Here is a 25,651-nt window from a genome sequence, read left to right as displayed (position 1 = left end):
CGTGCGAAGCATTGAGTGCACAAGCAGGCAAGAGAAAACAACGTCTTGTTCCTCTCATTTAGCATATATATATATGCATATATATATATATATATATATATATATATATATATATATATATATATATATATATATATATATATATATATATATGTATGTATACAAGTGAAAAATTGCTTCATACTGTTTCCAAGTTTATTTGTAGTCGACGTTTCGGCAGGACCCCTGCCTTTCTCGAGACAGGCTTGAGAAAGGCAGGGCTCCTGCGGAAACGTCGACTACAAATAAACTTGGAAACAGTATGAAGCAATTTTTCACTTGTATGTAACCTCTAGCAACAAAGTACGTCTATTTACTTATGCTATATATATATATATATATATGTATATATATATATATATATATATATATATATATATATATATATATATATATATATATATATATATATATATATATATATATATATATATATATATATATATATATATATATTGTAGGGGTGTGATGGATATAGCCGCTCAGGAGGAGGACGATATATATACATATATATATATATATATGTATATATATATATATATATGTATATATATATATATATATATATATATATATATATATATATATATATATATATATATATATATATATATATATATATATATATATATATATATATATATATATATATATATATATTGTAGGGGTGTGATGGATATAGCCGCTCAGGAGGAGGACGAATATTACCACACAATATATATATATATATATATATATATGCCTTCTGTAAAGAGAAGCGTGTGTGAGCGTGGCAACGAATACAACCTTTTCTATTTAGGCGACTCATGGTACTCAATTACTGGGACCGGTTGAAAGCACGGATACACGTGGAACTCAGATGTGTTCTAATGCCTTAGTAAATTATGTGTGGACAGGAGCTTGCGCCAGCATTTCAAACCACCATTATTTTTTATTTAGCCTTCCTTCTGACGCAGTATTCTTCTTTCTGAAAAGAACAGCGATTTTTACATTACATTCTAAAACGGTTCAGAAGACATATCACGACGAATAAAATTCTAGTTGCCGCCTCCTGCTCTCTACTAGATGTAGCGCTAATCGAATTTTTGTGGCTGTTTCCAATTACATATATAAGTATCAATATAGCCGTAGCCTCCTTTATGCTCTGGTATAAAGGAGGCTATGATATAGCACAGCGCCACCCACAATTTGGCGGTTTAGGCACTCTACGAAGAGAACGTGATTAAGCAACAGGAGGCAAAATATGTCATTGCAACACTAAATTGCTACCACATGTAGCTTTGTCTAGAAGTCTTATATATTGCGTCTAGACCTAACGGTCTAGACGCAATATATTTCCTGCGAAAACGCTGCCAGATACCTCAGACAGACCCATCATAAGACCAGCTGCTTCGTTTTACACGTTGTTCTGAAGATTAATAACAAAGGGAGGCTTCTTGTCTTCCTGTCTTAGCCGATTACCAATCTTCACCCGACCTTTATAGGCCTCTGCCTGTTGTTAGTATTCAAGCTTTATTATGTAGTTGCAGAGAATAATGCGGAAGCCCAGCTTTGGCAATGTTTTCTGTTGTTATTGGTTCTTTTTCTTTTTAGTTCAGGGTCAGTCAAGGAGGTGCGAGCTTGCTATGTGCATCGTGTGAAAGAGACTCGTATAATTGAACCTGTTGGTCCGTGCAACAACCTTGAGATGGAGGCCAGTAACTGTTCCCTACATCGTTTGACATCAGTGTAATTTTAGAAAGCAACAAAGTTTGAACAAACTAAAATCGTTTTCCAACTGATGTATCTCGATTAATGCTACCTTCGAAAAAATTCACAGCGAGCAGCGAAGGAAGCACGATTTTTGTCCAAAATTATTTCTGCCTGTCGCTCTTGATCGTGCTAGTCAAATTTAGGTTCAAGCGGATCCTATTGCTCTGGAAAGGTTGCTCATTCCTGATGTTGCTCTGAACGGAGATGTATTCCTGGCCGCAGTGTCAAGTTGCATCACACAGGTAAAATTATGCTGCACATAAAATAGCGTCCCTTCTCTGTTCTAACACTGTCAAGGTGACGTGCACGTTAAATAAATAAAAATATATAAAGGTCAGAAAAAATGCTGACCCATACACAATAGAAATATAAGCTATAAAATGGTATTAGTGTTCGCAAAAATACCCTAAATTTTTTTTCCAGTATATAAATACGAATAAATGTCAGAATAAAAACGGACTCAAATACAATAGAAAAATAAACTGCAGTGTTGTAGCTATGTTTACAAAAATGTCCATTTAATAGTTAATTGCCGGGAACGTGACAATACACAGAAGAAATTTTAGAAACGCATACCTTGAAGCATGCATAATATGAATTGTACGCTTCGTCGGCAAGAAGCTCATCAAAGTCTTCCGCTAGCTTAGCTGCAAACTGTTTGATGACAGGTTTTACTTGTGATGAGTGGTATATTTGCGAAGAAAATTAGGTGGGTTTTATTCGAATTGGAAATATCCAAGCAAAATAACTCATCAGTTGCCCCGCCGGGGTGGCACAGTGGTTACGGCGCTCGACTACTGTTCTCAAGGACGCGGGATCGAATCCCGGCCTCGGCGGCAGCTTTTCGATGGAGGCGAAAAGCAAGGCGCCCGTGTGCTGTGCGATGTCAGTGCACGTTAAAGTATCCCAGGTAGTCGAAATTTCCGGAGTCCTCCACTACGGCGTCTCTCATAGCCTGAGTTGCTTTGGGACGTTAAACCCCACAAACCAAACCAAACCAAACCAAACTTTACTCCGCCGTTGTGGTGCAGTGGTTAAGCACTCGGCTACTGTGCCCAAGGATGCGAGATCGAATCCGGCCGCTTTTCGATGGAGGCGAAAAGCAAGGCGCCAGCGTGCTGTGCGATGCCCCAGGTGGTAAACATTTCCGAAGTCGTCCGCTACGGCGGACCAAACCAAACCAAGCAAACCAAACCAAACCAACTTTCGTCTATTTTGCTTTCTAAATGTCACACAACGACAATTTTGAAACGTTGCAAGAATCTCTATGCCGCTCTAATTTTCTTGAAGCAATCGTCGGCCTATAACAATTCTTGAATTAACCATTCAGTCAGTCAGTCAAGTTAACCTAATGCCCCCAGCTATAGTGATCTGCTTCGTTTTCGTGACTCTCTTTTACTCGGTTACACCAATAGCGGCACCAACGGCAATGCGGCGCAACCGCAGAACGGACGCTTAAAAGCTTCATTCTAAAACAGACACATATACAATAGGAACGCAAACTGTGAAGCAGTAGTGCACATGGTGTTTGCTAAAGCATCTATTTATTATTTTGTATACAGGACCTTCAAAATAGACAATAGATTCTGCTCAGATTCCGCTCCAGATTCCAGAAAATAGATTCCGCTCAGAGAAACAAAAGGGAACTCTCGCTATTTCCTATTCGTGTATTTAAACCACCTAACCAGCGGCTGACAAGAAAGTACCCAGAAATTCACCCCGGGGCAACTTTGTAATTGCAGGCTTCAAATTTTACCGCAGTTCATCTGAAACGCCAACACCGTGACAAATTTGAAGAATAATGATAACACTTCTTCTAAAGTGTGCACATGCGACGAAAAAAAAAATAGCAGTATTCACGACGTCCACTCATAGACAAATGGTAACGGCCACTGTGAAAAAGTCAGGCTGACAAGGCGCAGACGGCATTTAAAGGTCCAGAAAATCGAGAGCTAGGCCATCTGCCCGCAAGTGGCCAGTCTTCCTTCAGGAACATCCACGGCGCCACGCTGACTTCTCAGGAAGATGTGGTTGATCCGCGCTTCTTTAGCGTTCGTTTTATTGTGCGGAGCTGGTAAGTGCGCATGTTCCAGTATTCTTAGTTACGCAGAATAGCTGCCGATATATGCGCGAGCAAAGCAACTAATGAAGGGCAGCACATACTTGACTCGTCGGATAGCAAAGTCGCGGCAGTGTCTTTCATTAAACTCAGAGAATACAGAGTGCTGCAATGCTACTTCGTCCCTGCTCTTGTCAAGTGGCGTGACTTCTATGCCTCGCTGATTTCTGGATACTACGGGCATCCTACGCATTTGTACGTATTACGGCAAGCGCCAAAGTTTGACGCGATCTGCTCACACAACATCCAGTGTACGCCGAAACTTCGTGGAACAGAACTACGGATGAGAACTAGATCATAAAATTTCATTTACACGCTTAAAATAAAACATATTTTTTGTGATGAAACTTTGCAGTCTTTTGCACAGTTATTGAAATTTCGGTCACAGGCAGAGTATAAGTGACCAAGGATTTCTTTCTGCTTCTTAGTAAATGTGTGACTGCCACTAGTATACCAACCAGTTATCTCAAGCCCCTTTCTCTAGAGATATAGAAATCTTTTTACAGCATTGTCGTGGTTTATTTTTTTGTTTTGTTTTGTTTTATTTTTCAATGTATAATCTTAGTGAAACACTGGAAACACTTAGGTAACAAACTGAACCCCAAGTGAAGGCAAGTGTACCAGGAGGAGGCGGAGAAAGTTAAGTGGGCGGATGAGATTAGGATGTTTGCAGGGGACAGCTGGGCGCAACTGACACTGGACCGGGTTAGTTGGAAAGAGATGGAAGATGCATTTGACCTGCGGTGGGTTTAATCTGCCTTATTATCCTAATAGTAATGTGTGCATGCAGGCTGAAACGTCGTGACAGCCAACGAGGCAGCAGTCAATGTGTCATCCTTTTACGAGCGTATTTCACGAAGTAAACTATTTTTGTGTTCTGCTGCAAAGTTGTTTTTAGCGTGTTCCAAAATAATAAATTATTTTATTTAGAACATTAATTACTGTACTAAGCAGCAACGTGAGCGGTAATTCAAACGCTTAGCCAGTAATATATATTTTTTTTTTTTTACCCGAAGCAAGTTGTAACCAACGGTGTGACTGAAAATCGGAGTCTAGGGGCAAATTCTGATTCCAAGCAGACATGTGGCAAAGCGTCAGCGCTGTGGATGCAGAAAAGCCCCGAAGCATTCGAACATCATTGGCTTACAGTTGTTTTCTGACGCGTTCGGCAGAAAACGCAATGAGTGCTGTTACGTTTTCGTGGTTCGCATTTCGCCACGACGGCACATCTGAAGATTGAATGCCATGTTTAGTGAGCCAAAGCTTTCTTCTCTCAAACCGCGAACGACGAATTTTGATGCTTAGAGGACCCAGACGCAATTGAGCATCGAAGCATAACTATCTAATGCGTATAGGTGCTCGTGCGGTACACCATTACCTTTAATTGCAGCGCACACTTCGAAAGAGTACACGCTAGAAACAAATAAAAAGCCAAACATTCTAAGGATGATTACGATACTCCCTAATACGAAATTTGAGCAAAGCTATTCGAGCGTTTTTGCGATATATTGAGAATTTGAGAGCTGCTTGCATGCATGTGTGTACAGTTGCAAAGCACTGTTCATTTTTCTCGAGAGCCAAACAGAATTTCAGTTCGTAATGGCGGAACACCGGAAAAACATGGCGATAGCCCGAGCCGCAACCCCCTCCGCATGTAAATACATTATGACAGATTCCCAGGCGACTTATAGAAACCATATATGCTGGCAGAATCACGCCACTATATAGCTTTCAAGGTTTTAAGACAATGCAGGACTTGAGGAAGAAGCCAATATGGGCGCCAGTTCACCAGGGAGCTGAAGGAAAGGAAACAATGAACAGTATTTTAGATCCCTTAGCTTGCCCTAGGCAACAGAGACTCGCGATGAACTTTTTATTTGCATGTTTTATAGACATTGGACTTCTTGACGAACTCTAAATTCAACTCGCATGTTTCCCTCAGGCATTTTGCAACCTGTGAACTCTATAAGCACATTTGTCGGATCATGCATTTCATTATTTGATTTTATATCGTTACTCCCCGAAGCACCTTAACACGTATTTAATGGTCGTGTTTTATCTCCCCCTTCAATTATATTATTTCCCTCACCATTCTTTTTCAATCTTTCCCTCCCGAATCCGCCTTCCTACACAGAGTAGCATGCCAGCGAAATCTAAACACCGCAAAATTCTCTGTTTTTTTCAATAAAGAGTCTCTCTCTCTCTCTCCACACGCTTCGGCCTGAGCTTTTCTTCCCCGGTATCCTTCTATGTCCTGCCTTACTGATTTAGGCTCCCCCTCTTTTTTGACAACATATTCCGAGATATTACAGCATTTGTGTCTGAAAGGCAGAATTTTTTAGGCCTGCTAAGTAAGGGCCTTAATAAATCGCAAGAGTGTCACCTTCGAAGGCTACAAACTATGTAAATTTATAAATTTGGCTACAAGTCACTCCATTGAGTCAGAGTCCTTTTCGGCGCAATGCAAATTCTGCGGCGAGAAAACAGTTATACCATATGGTATGGGCTTGTCGGAGCAACAGCAGTAATGACGTAATAAATCAGCCAACGTTAGAGGGCTGGGAGGCGGCCCTGTCCAGCTCGGACCTCGAGGAATGACGAGGCTTCGTCAAAAGAGCACGGAAAGCAGCTTTCAACAACGCTGTCGCGAACTATACTCCATTTCATACATCAAATGCAACACTGTTAAAGCTAGAGCTCTTGCTAGCGCTCTCCGCATCCGCGATGAAAAATAGTGCCTGCCCCTGACGAGAGCAAATAATAGTTGCTTTGTCTGCAAGCTTAATACATCTTACATTTGTCATCAACTTCATAAAAAGCACCTTGTTTAGGGAGAAAGGATCGGATTCGGTGAATTTGTATGCTTTGTCTGCCGTTTTCGTTCGTGCCGCGTTTTCGCTGCCCCGCAACCCTGCCAGCTGTGCCCTCCGCGCTGCGCAACGCAGCGACTTCGGCCACAAAACGAGCGCGTAGTGATACGCCTCTTTTTTTTCTTGCGGACTACTTGCGTAGCTTTCGCTGCTTTGCATCTGATGTATGAAACGGAGTATAGAGGCCCGATCAGCATTTCCCTTTGTCTAAACTGCTATGGCTCCAAATAAATGTTTTCATCATCATCACAAGAGAAGAGCCACAAGTTATCGGCGCATGCAGAGCTCGTGGTTCTTCTTTTTTTAATATTCCGAGAAATTATTTTTGTCTCGTGACTGTCTCGTGGCTCGTGACTCTCTTTCGCTCAGTTACACCAACAACAATGGCGACGCGCCTCAACCGTCGAACGAGCGCATAACAGCTGCGCTCTAAAATGCTTGAAGTGTGTTGTACCGAATCTCCGACACACTGTCAAAAGCACGAGTTCACGTAACAAAAGATATCACATCATAAAAGGCGCATGTGTGGTTTTTTTGCTCCCTTCGATAGTCTTTGCGTCTGAGGTGTTTTGCTTCACGTTTTTTTCGCTGCTAATTTATTGTGTAGAAGTCAAATATTGAGCTATGGCCTTTCTTTTCGAGCACAAAACAAGGCAAAAGCCCTTTTTTTCCAAGCTCTTACAGCACTGGTTCATATTTAAAGGCGCCATTTTTACGACGCTTTCTCTATAAAGAATATCAACACGATTGTCAATGCCCATGTCAGTCAGCTAACTTAGACGTTTTCAGGGGTCGTCAGGTGGGCGCAGAGAAACAAAACAAAAAATATTTTCTCAGAAGCCGTACAGCGACCTTCTTACCTTAAAACTGTCAGAAATATAGACTCACCTTCTGTGGTTTCGCCATTCTATTCTTCCAAGGAAAGTCTAGGAGCATCTATAGAATACCGCGACATTACACTCTCTATGTTGTCAAAAGGTTTGTGCGTCTCTGGTTTTGCTTTAAAACAAAGTTCTGGAAATTTAACTTGTCTAGCTAGCCTCGACTAAACCGTTACAAAGAACGTCCCTAGCATCAATTTGCAACGGTACCTCCAAACACTGAAATGAAGGCATCGGTGTCCGCGATTATTCTGCCCCTAGGCGAAAGAGAACGACGAACTTCAGTCTTTCTATTTTGTATTTTAAAGCGAAAGCTTTACTGGCCCTGTCGAGCCAAGGTCATCGGCGCCGTCAATTTGAACTCGGGTGCGGCGCGAGGCGCCGGCGCTTCTTCGCACATGTGGCGCGCGGAGCCAGCGGCACTCGCTTCTTCAACTACTTCGCACACCTGATGCCTCCTCCCCTTCTTCTTCATACCTTTGGGAAACTTTATTCATACCGGTATTATGCACACAAATATACAACATTCTCTCACACAATGCAACACAGCCTTGCAGTCCCCTGCATCCCCTTTCTATTCACCGCCACCGCTGCACATCTGGCTCGCCTTCTGGCATCTCCCTCTTCAAAACGCCTCCGACACCATTGTGTCGTCTATACCTAGCTGAGGTGCCCTTAAGGTTCACAGACAGCAATGGTGCCAATGGAGGAGTCATGCGCAGGGAACCATGTGCTTTATCTACGTTTCCTTAACGTTCGCAGACAGCCATGGAGGAGTTAAATCACAGCAAACCGTCTCTGACCATGCTTAATAAAGCTTCCGCTCAGTAACTAAGTTATCTATATGGTTCTAACCTAGCTCAGCAACACAGCATAACCAAGCCTAACTAAGCTTTCACTTGCATAACCGGGATTAGCCGAGCTAAGCCGCCGACACTTATTCTACTTTTTATTTACTATAAAGCTTCTCGAATTCACGTGCTTCACGCTTGTTTACTCACGCATGCTTAAAGATCACGAGCTTTAACCTTGGCAGTGCTTCTTGTCCTTTTATTTATTATTTTCATTTATTCCTGCATGAAGGAAGTCTAGCGTGGCGATGTTTTCCAAATCTCCCGCAACTCTGAGCTAGCCGGAGCCCACGGTGCTGTGACAAAAAAAAAAAAAAAAAATGGCGCACGCTGCTTGCATTGGTGTGCAAAAATCGATCTTCGGGAGACTTCCTTTGCACCATAAAAAAAATTGAGGTTTTAATTCTACACAATTTATTTGTTTGCCTTCCATTGTATATTTTTCTCTTTTGTTTCTTCTTACACGCCTAGTTAGTGCTGGCGATGCCACGTAAAGCTCCAAAATGACTGCCTCTCTCTATCCCACTTGTGTTTTCTTTCGTGCAGTGCCATGCGGTGACGCATTCTTACGAAGACTTCGTTGCCCTGATAAGTGCAACCCACATCCGGTGAGGCCGTGCAGCATTCAACACTACGTATTTACCTTAGAGAGCAGCATCATGAGCTGGCGATTCGAAGACTAATGAAGCAGAATAGAAAGCGATGCCCCCATATATGGCAAAACTGATGCAAAAGCGGTGTTCATTGTTTGATGTAGGCACAAATTGGAAGAAGATGCTTACGACGATGGCAGTGCTTTTTAGAGACAATTTTATGTGTAAATCGTGTTTGGCTTGGGCTCTGCAGGAACTGTGCTTGAATTTCAGATCGCTGCACGTAGTGACAGCCCAAAATACAAACATTCATGTTCTCACTGAGCAATGACGGCAGACCTGTACCACATATGGTGGGGCTTGCCGATAAACCCCATTGCTGCCGAATAAGATAATTCAACAACTAAGCGATGAAAACGGACGCCTTCTTGCCCAAACCTAGAGGCGCAGATAATGCTCCCCAACCAGATGATGGCAGCAGTTTAGTTCAATCCTATGGAATTCTTTAAAATAAGGAGTCCCGAATCCTTCATTTCGAGTTCAATAAAGTGTTTTCACTATCATTTCCTGATAGCAATTGCTGTGCAGAGTACCAGCCGCGTTCAGAGACCACGTTCACAACGTATCAATGGCTATTAGAAGTTCTTTGTTGTTGTTGTTGTTGTTTTTCGTGAGTACGTTTAGTGAAGTAATTTGATTGTTTCCACTTTGCACAGCTGGCTACAGCTCAGAAGGCTTCTTAAAACTGTGTAGGTCAGGTTCAGCCTCCTGCCCATAGTGACAGATGCGTTTGTGCACCTCAACTATGTCATTCTGATATGATAATCGTACATGAGCTGTAGGTTCCCAAAGTTAGGGTAGAGACGGTGCCACGCGAATATTTGTAACATCAAATTTAGCAGTTTGCCTGAACCCCCAACATGTGGCTGAAAATTCTGTTTGCCGTATTGTTTTATAAACGTAGTGGACATTTGAAGGAAGGTCGAGACAGATACTAGTTATACTTTGCAGAGTTTTCTTTTAGCCGTGTACCGCTTAATCTAACTTTATTTCATAATTATGAGTTACTTTTTCATTATATCTCTTAGGAATATATATCATGTACTCTTCATTTCGCATTGGCAAGAAACAAGTAAGAATAAGCTGGAGCACTAGAGAGACAGATGGAGCGCTACGCCTGCTTCAGCTTAGGCCTTAGCCCTGTTTGTTCCTACGCCATGTGGTATAACTGGACATGAGTGCACGTTGTTGAGTAAGAAAAAATAAAGCATGTGTAATTATAGTGTAAGCATCGCAATACCGCGTAGCAAGGACTGCACTTGCAATCTCCCACCAGCAGGCGTGAGGGCCGTCTCCCGTGAACCTTTGGGCTTAGAGGCACTGTCGTGCAGTCACTTTAGTCGTACGGTACTGATGTAGAAATAGGGCAGGTAATAATAAAATTAGACCTCTTGAATTGAGCAAGATGGCGGGAGGGCAACTTCAGTGTCCTTGCCATCGTTTCGACAGGACAACCTGCTGCCTTGGCACAGTCAGCGTTTAAAGAACAGGAGTTATTGTATTCTAGAGTTTTTGGATCATACCAGTTGGGAAACTCCGATTCAAAAAGTGGTTTTAGTGCGCATTTTTTGGGTGCTTAGAAATTTTCGAGCCGGCTAGAAGCGGTCAATAGAAGCTTTCCGCTATTTCTGTCGTTGCCTTCGGGAAATAACACTTTTTATTTCTTCTTTTTCACCTTAATTACATCTACGGCTGTTATGTCTAAGAATTTTTGTTACTGCAACTCTTGAACATGTTTTGTTTTCCCGATGCGTGTGCATTTATCAACAATCTGAAAGTTTGTAATTTACACACAGTTTTCCTTAGTAACCACGGGTGCCGTCATTATTCGAAGTAATCCGAATTTCGACCAATCAAAACTGCCGTTTTTTTTTTTAATACATGGGTCTTATGAGAAGTTCATCAACTGGGAATACTAAACAGCTCTGATTTTAATTCGTCTGCCCAGATGGACACAAATTCTCGTGCCGAAACGCTGGCCATAGCACTGAGGTTCCCTTCCACTTCTTCGTCTAGTCGCACGGTACGAAATTCGAAGTGGAACCTAAGGTATATGTATCAGTCATGTGCTACGGTACCTGATGTATACATGTCTGCAGTGGTTTTCGAAAGACGGAAACCTCGAACACGGTAAATATCCCCTGTATGGAGGATGCGTTGTTCTGGTCGCGCACGGAAGTGAAGGCATATTTTTTTCCAACGGAAACGTAGCAATTAGACGGGACAAAGACAAGGACAGAACGGGAGAAGAGGACGGGACAAGGAGCAACCGTCCTGTCCTCGTCGTTCTCTGTCCCGCTGAACTTACGTTTCCGCCATTGAGCACAATGGCTGACCAACACAGTATACTCTGTTGAAGTGAAATCATGCCCTTCATTTCGTTCTTGCGGGCTTACACTGTCAAAAAAGCATGCATTTCTTTGACTTTCGTATTCCGAGCATTACTTTGGACATCGGTATCTGAACGGGTGGATACACCGGTATTCGCGGCAAAACTTTCGAAACACCACCACTATGTAGAAAGACGTTTTTGACCGCGCAGGTCCCTTCGCTGCATCAGCTACTGCAATGCTTGTCAGCTCTGGACTACTTTTGTTAAAAACCCGTCTTATTTTTCTGTCTTCCTGCTGCGATAAGCTTCCACAAAGTACTGCTGAATTAGTGGTCACAAACCGTCGCAGTATCTTGAATCGCTGAACATTCACCAATTACGGAAGGGCTAGCTACTCTGCTCAGCTGACTCAGAAAAGCCAAACTATGTCACTTTCCCAGCTATGTTAATCATTGAAAGGGCATGGTTTGATTTCACAACCCCGAGCTGTGATAACCGCGCCACCTTCACTCAGGTCACTTTATGCGCATGCAGATGTAAACATGTGAAACTGCACCTGCTCGATGGATTCATGAATGCAAAAGCTGCACAACGACCACTTAAAAATGCTTCAAAGGATGGCGCGCTAACCAGAAAAGTTAAGTTACCGACAGGTCTCTGTGTTGAATCTAAAACTCTTTCCAGCGTCTTTTTTTAGCGCGCGAAAGTTCTCGTGCACTAAAAAAGTCAGTCGAAAAGTTTCATAATAGTGGAGGCGTCATGGCGGCGTCCTAAACCTTCAAAACAGACCCCCCCCCCCCCCCCTCCCAATCGCAGAAATGTTGGACAATTTCCGGGAAAAACGTTTCCGAAACGATGTTTTCACGTATTGTTTAACATCACAATGACACAATAAGCTTCACTCGGTAGGCTTCTAGTTTTGCTACGCACTTTCAAAGCTAGGTTTCCTGGGGCAGTCCGATGTATTCTTTATGAGCTCAGAGCAAATTTCAAAAAAAAAAAAAGTTTGGCATGATTAGAGAGCTTGCATCATTTACATCATTCTCTTCATAAAGGTTACTTAGAATATTCGATACTTGCCTCACAGTTATTTAATAAAGCAAGTAACTAGTTTCCTTGGTAACAAATGTTTAGTCGTTGTAAACTCAGGACAAACTTCCGAAGCAAAATTTCGCTTCGTACGGGAAGCTTAGAGCATAAATACTCATATGCTCACATGAAGTCTCTCATAGCCTGAGTTGCTTTGGGACGTTAAACCCCACAAACCAACCAAACCAACCAATCACATGAAGTATCTCGCAGTGTTCGACAGTTCCCTCATAATTCTTTCCAAAAACGCCATCCATTGGTTTCTTATGAAAGTTTTAACATTCGCAGCGAGCATGAGATAAGCATAAAAGGAAATTTGTGCCATGTATCGAAAGCTTCGATCATTCCCATCAACATATGCATAGCTGTATCTCATAATATCCCCCATATGCCTCACAATTAAATGGTGTCCCAGAGTCATAGACCTGACGCATCTTGCCGCGTAATGTGAAATCAATATATTTCCTCTTTTGCATTCCAGGGTACGCCTGTGAACCGATGTATCTACTTTTGCCGCAGTTTCATACCTTATGGGACATACTACGATGGGACAGAGTGCTATGTAAGTATTTTGCTGCTTTCTTTTTGGCATCTCCCTTCGTTCTGTATCTAATTATCCTCTAGTCATATAAGCGCTGTCGTAAGCGCCATGTAGCGCACCCCAGATGGCAAAGACCATTTTTCCTACGTCTCCGTTTGTATACCATGGTTTCTGTTCCAACTACATTCGGATAACTTCGAGCATATGCGTATTCTTTCGAGCTCCTTGAGAACAAAGTTGAGTAAAATATTCGGTGGTTCAAAAAGATATTGGAAGGTGACAGAATGCAGGGGGGGGGGAAAACAGATATGATATTTGAACATTGTTCACATATGCGACTATCGAAAACTAAATTGTGCAGCTCTGAAATCAAAAATTAAATTAGTCTTGAAGTACACTCATATAAGCAGTATCGATAAACCTAAAACAGTATCACACGAATCAGTCTGAAATTGGGGAAAAAAAAGAACTGTGGTTTGCACATAATGCTTCGGTTACCTTGTCGCGCTACAACAACACTAATAATGCAAAAACATTCAAAGAAACAGACAGGACAAATACTGCCTATTCCTGTCGCTTCGTACAATTTTGTTTTAGTATTGCTGACGTAGAGCAGCAAAACAAAGATGCAGAACTAAGTGGCCGCTACCCCTAGCAAAGCTTCTTTTGAACATATGTCATCAGTCCTTCAGTTCAGTTCAGTCGTTTAGTCATGTCTGACTCTTCGTGACCCTATGGACCATGTCACGCCACGCTTTCCGGTCTCTCACTATCTTCCTAACATCACATAACTTCATCTGCAGTGCCTCGAGGATGCCATCTAACCATCGCGTTCGCTGCCTACCCCTTCTCCGGCGACCCTCAAGCTTTCCCAACATCAAATCTTTCTCCAGCGACTCCTCTCTTCTCATCGGATGACCAAAGTAGCTGAGCTTTAACTTTAGCATTCGACCCTCCAATGAGCAGTCAGGGTTTATGGTCGACAATATCGACTGATTTGATCTTCTGGCAGTCCAAGGAACTCTCAAGAGTCTTCGCCAGCACCACAATTAAAACGCGTCAATTCTTCGGCGGTCAGCCTTTTTCACAGTCCAACTCTCGCATCCATGCATCACAACTGGAAAGACCATAGCACGAGTTATACGGATCTTGGTTGGCAGACTAATGTCTCTGCTCTTTACTAGGCGGTCAAGGCTAACCATTGCTCTCTTTTCCAGAAGCAGGCGTCTCCTAATTTCATGGCTGCAGTCTCCTTCTGAGGTAATCTTGGAGCCCAAGAACAGAAAATCTGTCACAGCTTCCACTTCTTGTCCATTGATGCGCCAAAATATAGGAACATGTTCAGAAGTCGGAGATGAATATAATAAATATAATACCTTTCCACTAGACTATATATCACTGACCTATCTAAATATAACTTGTTTTAAGAAAGACAACTTGGCCTAGCGTAGTGAAACCAGCCGAGGGCTGTTAATTCACCTGGCCTAGTCGTTAGCAATTTTTTTCGCGCGCCAGTTAATAATTATAGTAAAAATTATTTAGCTAACTACTTATTTATTGCCTTCAGAAACAAAGCATCGATGCGACGATTGCAGACCGCTTCTAAAAGGGGCTGAATTTGCCGTAATATGTTGCTATAAGGGATTTATTTCTAAAGTTGCCGTTGGTAAACCTGCGCTGTGAAATTTGATGCACAAGCAAGTCAGTAGGGCTGCTGCTCCAAGTTCAAGTCCGTAATACTGCACAATTCAGATAATTGCTAAAATGTTTGAAGTTAAATCACTTCAGAAAGACACTGGCACTTTAGAGGACGCTGCTGCTACAGAACTGACTGGAAGTGTTGCTGCTTATGTCACTTTCAGCGTTTGGCTGCGGCAGCCGTCGCTTGGTGTACGTAAAAAAAAAAAAAAAGAAATGACTTCGCCGTTTATGTTTAATGTAATTAACGAAATTAAAATACAATTTTCTTTCATCCGCCTGCAGCACCTGTCTCCTCTAGGAAACCTCTTCGACTGGCGAGGTTACTGCTACCGCGGTTTCTGCTTGAGATGGAGGCCCCGTTCATCATCTCCCGCCGAACAGCACTGTAACAACATCACCACCACCACTACGAAGTCCCCGACGGTAGTGACAGCAAAGAGCACGAGCCAGTCTGCGCCGGTCACCACGGAAAATGTAGGAAATAATACGCCTTCCTCAACAATTCGGGCATCTGGTAAGTGCTGCCTCAGTACGACTAAAATTTATCGCGTTCTGATTTTCGAGTGCTAACTTCTCAAACAGATTGCTAGTCTCACCGTTATGCACATCCCTTACCTAAATAGCCTTTTTTGTTCGCGTTTTTTTTTTTTTCAGACGTTGGCGCAACCAGTGAAGCTGGGACGACTGCGAAAGCTCCGACTGTGACGCCTGCTACCGCCTCACAAACTGGTGCGTATACTAAGTTGTCACTACCATTGCTTATACTAAGCGTTCGACGTTTTATGAATAAAATAGCGGGCGCTCAAAACTACTCAGAAAGAAAACGGTATATAATTTGTTGATTTGTTTTGTTTTTAGCATCCCAGAATATTACGCAAGGTGAAACTCATTCCACGACCGCACTCATGATTGAACAGTCTACTAAGTCAGAACAAACGACACCTACCAGTGAGTAGACGGCATTTTTCACACTTGTGGTTTTCGCGTGTTCATCGCTAAGTGGGGAACTGAGTGCTTGCATGCACTGGAATCCTCTAATATGACACTGCTCTGGTATCTTGCGGCATGGTGACGAAGGTAATAAAGACGCTGGAATGTTATCTACATCCCAAGCAACTACTATGGAAGAAAAGGCTACCACGACAAATGCGTAAATGGCCCATTAACCTTCTTACTACTTTGCACTACACACGCATACTATGTCTACTCAGTGAAAACAAAAGCATTCTAAGTGTATTTAGTATTTATCGTCATTATTTCGGTGATATATTACAGGCAACGAGACCAAAATTATGTCTTCCACTACCACTGAGCCGACGACTGTGCCCATTACAGCTGTACAACCAGGTAATAGCGGAGAATTCCGAGTGGCATTGCTTTGATGGCGCACTTTATTTCTTTGTTTAGAACATTTATACTCGGCTTCATACCATAGCATATATTTACAGAGATAAATTTGCTATTCCTGAACATCTGTATTATTTTTCAGCTTCTCATAACGCCACAAATAATGAAAGTGAAGCTGGTACCTCAGCCTTCAACATGACAACGACTGTGGCTGATAAAACTTCGCCATCAGATGAATATGCCAACTATTTTCCTTTGTAGTAGCCCTAACACTTTAACCAAATACGAGGACTGAGCCGGTGCAAGGAAGAAAACTTTACTGACGCATGCCTCTTCTCATCACTTGCAGTCAATCGCTGTGAATCTGTACGTCTCCAACACATCGGTGGGACAAAAACAGCTTCATCGTGCCGAGACTATTCCAATCAATGAGTTGTTGTGAATTCTACAGAGAGCTCGCTTTATAATCTGCCTATGTGGCAAAGCATTCGCGAAGATAAGAAGCTTGATATATCGCGTAACTTTGCCAGTTTTTCAGCTAACTTAAGCGTCACACATGCATAAGGTGAAGCTGCCCCGGACTGCCCTAAGCAGGGACATGAATGCACGATTACATTCCATTGATATGTGATGTCTTACGTTATTGCTTCGTATAGTAGGTCTCAACCGATGCTAGAATATATAGTTGGCCAATGACGTTTACTTAAGATTGCACAATGCACTAAACATGGTTCTAATTTTTCAGCATTTGGTAACTACCCCGAAAACACAAGTATTAATACGACCTCGACCACCCAGGCAGCAAAGACAGAAGAGGAAAAGACCACTTTAACAAGTAACCATATAACTGACATCATTATTTTTAGTTGCTGCAAAGCACGCAGCACTACGGCGAGTCGCTTAGTGAGCCTCTAAACCAAAGATAGGAAAGCATTACTGCTACCTAGCCCTGTAAGCTCAATGCTTCGACTAGGGTTACAGACAGTAAAACGCCTTCTTTATCAGCCACACTTCAGCTTGCGAATGTGATCAGCATTTTTTTTTTTTCACCAAGTGATTGATTACATCGCATTAACTATTGCTTTCCAGTGTTTGCCCTCTACCAGAGAAAATAGATTATCTCGTTTTTCAAGCTGGTAAAAAATTTGGTCACGAAAAAAAAAAACAGAATGATGCTTTTTTTGCCACTTACTCCAAAAGACAATTTCATGGCGAATGAAGAGGAAACCACAACCTAAGCAGCTCCTCAACCTGTGAATCTGTTTAGCAGTTAGTTATATATGTATATTTTGTTTTCTGTCAGTCTTCAAAGCGGGCTTAAGGTTACAATAAATGATCTACGAAAACTATTTTACCAGTCTAAAATAACGTAATCCAGCAGTACATGTCATATTTGGTCACTCTCGTGGTTCTAGTAACGCCGCGGATTATAAAAGTTATGTTGAAGATCATTTACAGTCTCTTCAATAACAGCATGCAGAAGTGACAGCGGTGAACTAAATAATGAGTTTGTCACAAGATACGCATACTACGACTCGATAAGCTGTGAACAGGTGGCGTACGTTCGTAGTATTCCGTCGTGGTAGCCCATCCTCAGCCTGCTCAATTTTCCATCAACATGACTTGGTGAGGTTTTCCTGATATCCACGGGGTATGCCGACTTTCAAGCGGCATCATATAAATAAAGCTTGGGAGTTCAATGCTGCCGAACCGAATGCCGAGAGATAGCTATTTTGATATGAGACTAGTTGCAAATTTATTTTACTGATCTGTTTCACGTTGTAACAATTACGATCAGAACCTTGCGATCACTGTAATAAACCACCGCTATTTCGATGTTTATTAGCATAGACGGCTCCGGAAAATAGAGAAGACCCGCTAAAGTTAACGGTCGATGTCCGCGCAGTGTCGTTGGCCCCCCAAATCTGGTTCATGCTTGCGCCACCGCTATTTGAATTGGCACCACCCTATGAACGGCGTTCATATGGAGGCTTACTAGTCCTTAGGATGCAATGTAGAGCAGATCAAAAATACCCTAATGGTCGAAACCATTCCGGAGCCCTCCCCTAGAGTAGCTCTTTCTTCTTTCATTACTCCCTTGCATTATTGCGCAGGTCAGGTGTCTACCCAGAAGCATGACAATTACAGCGCCTTTTTTTTTTTACACCCTTTACGGAGGCTTCCTACACTACCCTCTCCTCTCCTCATCCTCCAAGCAGCTGGCGCGCGGCGAGGCGTATACGCGCCTACAGCAACACCTGTAGCGAGAGTTCAATGTCAAATACCGCCCTTGACAGTAGAGCTCGTGCACTAAAACAGATTATTACGTCTGTGCCGCATGTTCAACCGCAGGCAGGCTGCGTTTGCTACAGAGAAACGAAGGGCTCCCACTACCCTTTGTAACTGGCTATGAACTGCACCCTTGTTTCGTCTTGCAGCTTCCGAAGGCGCCCCAAGCGAAACGAACAGAACGGCGGCCTCGAGCACCATTCAGCCCACAACCAATGGAGCGGCATCGGCTGGTGACTATTCTAGTCAATAGTGTTTACCATTTACAATGCATGAGCCTATGCCGGGTGTTCCAGCGAATATAAATAGAGAGGTCGAAATAGAAAGAAAATAAATTGGTTCGGAAACAAGCTTTCAGTCGCGGCGGGCGTAATTTGCTGTAAAAATTTTTAAGTTATATAGGTAATCAACCAGAACCCAGTAATTGACATCTTAATTACGCATTCTCTGTGGTATATGTCAATGGAGAGCTCGAAGCTGTGATTAAGACAATGCCCTATCGGTTCTTGAAACGAAGAAAAACTCAGTATATGATGTCCTGCAGTGCGAAAAAATCCAGTACTATTTTTCCGCACGAAGCCGAAACTGAGCGCATTCGACCAAAGCCTAGACAAACAAAGCTTGCTCCATCTCCTCCTCTCCACACGACTGACGTAACATAGGCGTCTTCGCTGTGGTGGTTGCAGCTCGAAAGTGAGTGGAAATTCCAAATGATCGTGTTGCGATTGGTTAGCATGCATTGGAACTAAAATTAACATTAGCAACTTGTTTCAGTCGTAAGCACTTACATGGACGCAGAGCTATTGCGGAGGCCCGCCCGATGGGCCGAGTGCTCAGTGACCAGAGACATTTGCGGGTGGGCCTCAAGTAAACTACTGTATATTGTGCCATATAGTGTATATATTTCTTTTTATTTTTACCTACCTTGTCCTTTCTACCTATTACTCACCTCTTTGATTTCCTCTACCCCTTCCTCGCTATCCCTTCTTTTCCCTCGCCCCAGTTCAGGTGCTTCAGATATCAGATAGCAGATACCGGAGCTAGCAAACATATCTTCCTTCCTTTTTTATATATAATAAAATAACCACAACAACAAAAACTTATTTCACCTTTTCATGCTAACTGCTCTCGCCTTCACGGTTACACACCAGTTAAGTCACCAACAAGACAAGCATAAGTTAAAGTGAAAAGCATATTTTCTTCATTTCAAATAAAGATGCACAACGCCCTGACGCAAAATGCATGCATGGGCAATCGGTCTATCATAAAATGCAATAATCAGGTTAGGCACACAAACAGGACGTGATCGGATGGCTCGGAAGCTTGTATACCGGTGCTTACTTACAAATATATCAAGTTACTTATCTCACTAAACGGCTGCGGAACGTGTATGCATGCAGCCACTTTTCACCGCAGCATGCATGTGAAATGTTTTCACTTTTTTTTCATATGCATGCGCTGTTACGAACTTTGTGTAGAATCAATTTTCCAGTCATATATAATCATGAACTGTACATGTCAAGGACCTTTAATTCAAAATCTAAAGTTAGGATTCAGCTCTTGCATCACTCCTATTTCAAACACAACATAGCGGCATGGCGCATAATTCATAAAATTAGCCCCCCTCTGTCGCATATTTATTAATTCAAAAAGCACGGTTATGCCCAAAACTTTACAACTAAATGCATGCATGAAACGTTTGCATCAAAAGGATGCGGGTAAAAGCTGTTCGCAGGTGCAATATAAGAGCGCTATTTTAAACCGATTACACTAATCCATATTAGCGATCGAATGTTTTCGTTATTACCGTCGCGCATGTCGCCTACACAGGTATATGCCTACTGCGCAACATGTAGCGAGTGCATGATGAAATGGTTAAAGACCGCCACCCGCAAACTACATTGTAAACAAATCTGATGAGGGCTCAGCATTATCGTTACTCAAACGACAAACGTCTAAAAAAATACAAGAAATAAACGTAATGAAAGAAGAGAAAAACAAATAAAGAAAAACACGCAAAAAATACGCATGTTTGATTATTGCAGAGACAATTTTTTTTCTTCACAAGTTTTACACACAGGTGAGGGAAAATGTACGCACACTTTTCGCATATCCCAACGCAACGCCCTGAAAGGATGCCTAGCACCGCAAGCGTGTCAACGACAGAGTGTATACGCTGTTGTATATCTACACATGGTTTAGCTGTATCCCGGGGTGTATTCGAAGCCTCAAGCACTACACAAAATGAACGCTAAAAAAGGATATATCTGGCACAATTCAGGCCTCAGTAATTTGCGGATGCATTTGATTTCAAATATTACAAAGGCAGGTGCAATGCTGGTGCAGGCAGGTTGTTTTTCTTCACTACGTGTACGTATATTGCATGGATATAACTTGCTTGTAAAGTGGCGCACTTTCCTCTTCACCAGGGAAGAGGGTAATGCAGCGTGATTCCGTTCTCTCAACGGTAGGGTCCTCTGAGCAGCGTCACCTGGCGACAGATAGCGAAAATATTGTAAAAATGAATAATAGCACATTTAAAACCTGCTATACTCGTTGCCTCAGTGGCGCAATTGATTAACATTAGGTACCTGAGCATTTAGCGAATAAATTATATGTTGGAATCCTGAGTTTTTAACTTTTTTCTGAATTTGTTTTTCTAATTGCAACATTAAAATAACCTACCAATATCTTTTCTGGGGACTGTTCCCCTTTAGGTTGTATCATGTGTTTTTATTTCTTAATAGCCACAAAACCAGCCGTGAACACAGCCACGAGACAACAGCATGACAGCGCTAACACTAATTATTATTGCGAAAGCAATACTACTTTCCCTTTTCAGCCCTTCGCGTAGCGAAGCGGTAGCTACCATTGACCTTTAGCGTGACCTTTGGCCCGCCGCCAAGCGCAATAACAGGGGCCCCAACTCGCGCCGTCAACTCGCGAGGTGGTAGCTACCAACCGCGGCCTAACTCCCGCTCCTACCGCAGCTACCGCGGCGGTGCAACGTTGGATACTATAGGAGGTGGCCTAGCGGTAGGTGGAACCAACGAAGTCTCCAGGGATGCTTTCATTTCTGCTGGTGTAAAGAATGCCGTTGCAGCTGGTGCCGGAGCGGCAGTTGTACATTCTGCCTTAACCTCACCCACAACCAAGTATATCGTTGCAGCCACGGCACTCCTTGTCTCGCTACTAGCTATACATAGAATACCCAGGTAGCACCCCACAATAAACAATAGTTGAACCATATGCCGTGGCCAGAGGGAATCACTGAATAACCATAAGCACCACAACACAAGCACCACAACCAGCTACCACACCAGCTGAACCTAGGCGTAGCCATAGCTATTGCTTTCGCAATTACAAGCTAAGCCACTGCCAATTTTTTTCACCGCGTAGTCATTTCCTGCCTTTAGTAAGTGCATGTTAACTTAGGTTGCGTTCAGACACACCTCTCGGTAACAATCGCTGTTTAACCCGCTGAGAGGCAACCAGTGACGAGAAAAAAGTTGCGGGGCCCTGCCGTTGAGGAGACGGAATTACGCGGTAATGCACCATAACAGATATTCACGTTCGTTTCTTCGCATTTGTAGCCACTCACTCGCCTACAGCTCAACGCTGCACCGGTGTGCATTAGGCCTAAAGCCTGACAACTCTGTTGCTTCGTCACTTCCTGTAAGTAAATGCGGGCCAAAATATCGAAGCACGTGGTCCCGAGAGACGCGCTGAACATTCACCCATCCGTGACAAGGCAGACGAACCATTTCGACGAAAAAAAAAAAAAAAAAAAAAAACTGAATTACAGCGTGCGAGCACGAAACGACAGGGTCCACTGCAGAAAGGTGCTGACGTCGTGACGTTGCTCCCTCGAGGCGGCTCGAATTATCCTGACCACTCTTCTTTCGCAACCGAAGTACAGACCAGGCCTTCTTATCTATAGGTGATATTGATTGGACGCGATGCTCAGTAATCTTGATGGAAATGTGACGTCCACTGATGCCGTATACAGCACCAAATTCGAACTGCCTGCTCTACAGATAAGTATCGTGCATTTGATTTTGCCTCGTCACTCCCAAAACTGATCATCTGCAGTCAGCAATGACTTTATTTTTCCTTCAACTATGTTAGCAAAACAACGCTTACAACGTGCATAATCGCGTGCATAGTTCGATTTGGGCATCGCATTTCCAGCAAGGTTCCTGCAGTTTCGGTATTCCGCGAAAAAGGAATTTTCGATATCGCTCAGGCTTCGGCTTAACGTTGAAACGTGATAGCGCCTTCTTTAACTCCTTTTTTCGTTTATTGTACGCCACTGCAGTACTCATGTACAACCGACGGCAAAATAAGTTTGGGCACGCGGCCGGTGACAAAGGTCCGATAAAACTAGAGAGAGATAAAACTGCATCACCACACCGTCTGACGTTGCAGTTTTGGGTTCGTATTCTTAGTTTGCGTCGTTATCGAACGTGTCACTATCTCCGTGACATCGAGTCATCTGATTGGTGGAAACGCCGCAACCGGAAGTGGTGGTAACCAAACTGACATCCATTTCCGGTGTCCACCAATCAGATGGATCGATGTCTGGGAGATAGCGACACTTTCGATAACGGTGCGAACTACGAATACGGACCCTGGTATACAATGCTGTTCGATGCGCTTGACCATTTACGAAGTGGAACAAACTGAGCGCGTTTTTTTTTTTTCGTTCTGTTTCGTAACGAGCTTAGTGCGCCAAACAGCAGAATGTCAACCAACTATGACCAGTTCTCACTCTCTTTGATGTCTAGCCATAGCAGTGCGCATGCGCGTCCTTTCATTCTCGCAACCACGTCTTTTTCCTCATTTGCAGCGTAGTAGTAGTATTTATTTAGATAATAACCACAAAGGAAGGAAAAGAATGTTGCCGGCCGCGGAAATCGCTCAGTAATATTTTATGAACCCGAGCTGCGGCCAGCGGTAAAGAAAAGGAATAGATAGGGGGAGCATGGGGGTAGCCACGATAAGCACAGAGGAGAAAAGCAAGAAAGGGTGTGTGTGTGTGTGTGGGGGGGGGGGGGTGCATATTACTTACAAAACACAAAAAGTAATCGAGTTCGCGTCGCTCGCATGCAAGTATCCAAGCACTGTCTACAAACGACTGCGCGCGAGCGGCCACTGCGATTATTTACACAATCCAGTAACAATAGCCTGTATATGAATAGCCGCGCGCACATAACGTCCTGTCGCAGGCTGATCGCGCGCGCGACACACTGCATGAGCTGCCGGATTGGGGCGTCCGGCCGTCGACACCTTGACATTAACGTCAAAATCCATTACATAAAACGCTAATTAATGAGATTGTAATTATCTCAGAATGAGATGGGTTTTGCAGTGCATTATGTCCGCTGCGGCTGAGAGTTTGTTTCCTTTTTCTGTAGACGTTGTGTAGACGTGTCATGTTTTACTTGTATCATTGAATTTCAACGCGAATAGCATTAAGAACCCCGTATTTTATAGAATCCGGCTTTGTTGTCATCGTGAGCTCAGAGTTACGAGCACTCCTCTGGAAGATGGTAGTTGACACGCGACATAGCCGAACAAAGATTATTCGAGAATGTGAAGTCACATGACCATATGACACCAAATTTGACAGGAGCTGCCACCTCGGGTAGCACCTTAAAGATAAAGGTACGATGGGAATCGAATCCACCGTGACCTGTGGGTCCTTAATCAGATATACTACGTATATAGTTCACGCAAGCGCTTTTGTATACATATACATCGGACTTGATAAAGCAGGGCCTTATATATACGTCGGATGCTCTTGCATACAATGTGGTAACTACTTATGACTATATTCTAATGAGTACGTGTGAGAGAGCAAAGGCAAAATTAAGGTAGTCTTGGTTAAGCGAGTAGCGAAATGCATGTATATGCACGAAGATCCGCAGTAGACGGGATGCCATTAAAGCTATCGCGTCATACCCTTAAAGGTGGAGCTTAAGTGTCACTCGTAATTTTGAATTCGCTTTCTGTTCTTTTTTTCTTACAGGGAATGGGACGTCGCTGCTTGGCTCCGTAACGATTGCCGGCACAGAACGGACCTCTAATGAGACTGTCGCTTAATTTAACATTTTCCAACACTGAGAGGAGGGTCAATAAAATAACAAGAAAACCCTTACTATCAATTTACCGCCATTCCCAAGTGATCGGGCGTGTAGAGATGGAACACGAGAACTACTCCTGCTGCTAGCCGTCTGCGGGTGCATTACAGGCACCAAGAAGGTTTATGAAAATACTGAATACAGCGCAAAGTAAACTTAAGCGCTGTAACTGCTATTTCTCGGCGGTAACCTCAAATATGACGACAAGGAAATTATGAAAGAGGGAGTGAAAAAGATACATATAGGAAAGCAGGCGCTGTAGTGGAGGGATCTAGATTAATATAAAAGTCCGATGATTTACTCTGGGAAAAAATATTTGCCATCTGAGACTCTTCAAGGTAATTTACTTCGTCATAATTTTTTTAATGTCTGGGTGCTACTGAGCCTTAACTCTCCTAATAACGCCTTTACACTTGGCGATTGTATTTTCAACCAAGGGGCCCTGTTTCAATGCCACGGCGGCCACGCTTCAAAGCAGGCGAAACGGTCCTCGTCTTTCACCCCTGTGGCACCATTCCCCGCCATTTAGTACTCAGAGGGGCGAGTTGTGCATGATGAAATGAATGGCAGCGCAACAAGGACACAAACAAGAAAGATACACCACATGCGCATACTGCCAACTATTTATTAACCGGAAAAGTGGCATATTTATACATTCAGCTCAAGCATGAGACTCATTGCAATTATCGCTTCGAATCCAGCACGTGGAAAACAAGCGGCAACAACAGGATAACTGTAACAGTACCCACTTCAAGCTTATTTGCTGTAATCCTTAGTTTCGTGCTAGCTTACCTCCTCAGGAATTGTTTGGAAGAGTAGCATCATTTTAAATCGTCAGTCATCCAGCAGGCGTACATACATTTCTCTAGTAATGTTCGTGATACACTCGCTACGCTACTTACTGCCTCTTCTTCGGATTTCCATCTGCTCACAGTAAATGAACTGGGTAGAATAGCTGCGGATGCCCACGTTCGTTACTACACTTACGACAAACTTCAAGATGTGCCCTAAACGAAGACATGCACAGTACCTTCGCGACCAAGG

At 43.0% G+C, this 25,651-nt stretch overlaps 1 protein-coding gene across 1 annotated transcript; it reads left to right on the top strand.

Moving 5' to 3' along the window:
* The first annotated feature begins 3,752 nt into the window (after positions 1-3,752).
* Positions 3,753-24,633, top strand: LOC146172693 (uncharacterized). Its single transcript, XM_084585678.1, has 11 exons — positions 3,753-3,865; positions 9,059-9,120; positions 13,068-13,148; positions 15,111-15,342; positions 15,483-15,557; positions 15,687-15,776; positions 16,104-16,175; positions 16,318-16,407; positions 16,921-17,010; positions 18,614-18,697; positions 24,496-24,633. The coding sequence occupies exons 1-11, from the start codon at positions 3,817-3,819 to the stop codon at positions 24,567-24,569; spliced, it is 999 nt and encodes a 332-aa protein (XP_084441804.1). The 5' UTR covers positions 3,753-3,816; the 3' UTR covers positions 24,570-24,633.
* Positions 24,634-25,651: the final 1,018 nt, after the last annotated feature.

The sequence above is a fragment of the Amblyomma maculatum genome, chromosome 11 (assembly GCF_055883805.1).
Source record: "Amblyomma maculatum isolate TAMU_Amacu chromosome 11, ASM5588380v1, whole genome shotgun sequence".
In the NCBI taxonomy this organism is placed as follows: Eukaryota; Metazoa; Arthropoda; class Arachnida; order Ixodida; family Ixodidae; genus Amblyomma; species Amblyomma maculatum.
Note: the sequence above shows the minus strand (reverse complement) of the source record. Positions and strands in the feature narration are given on the sequence as shown.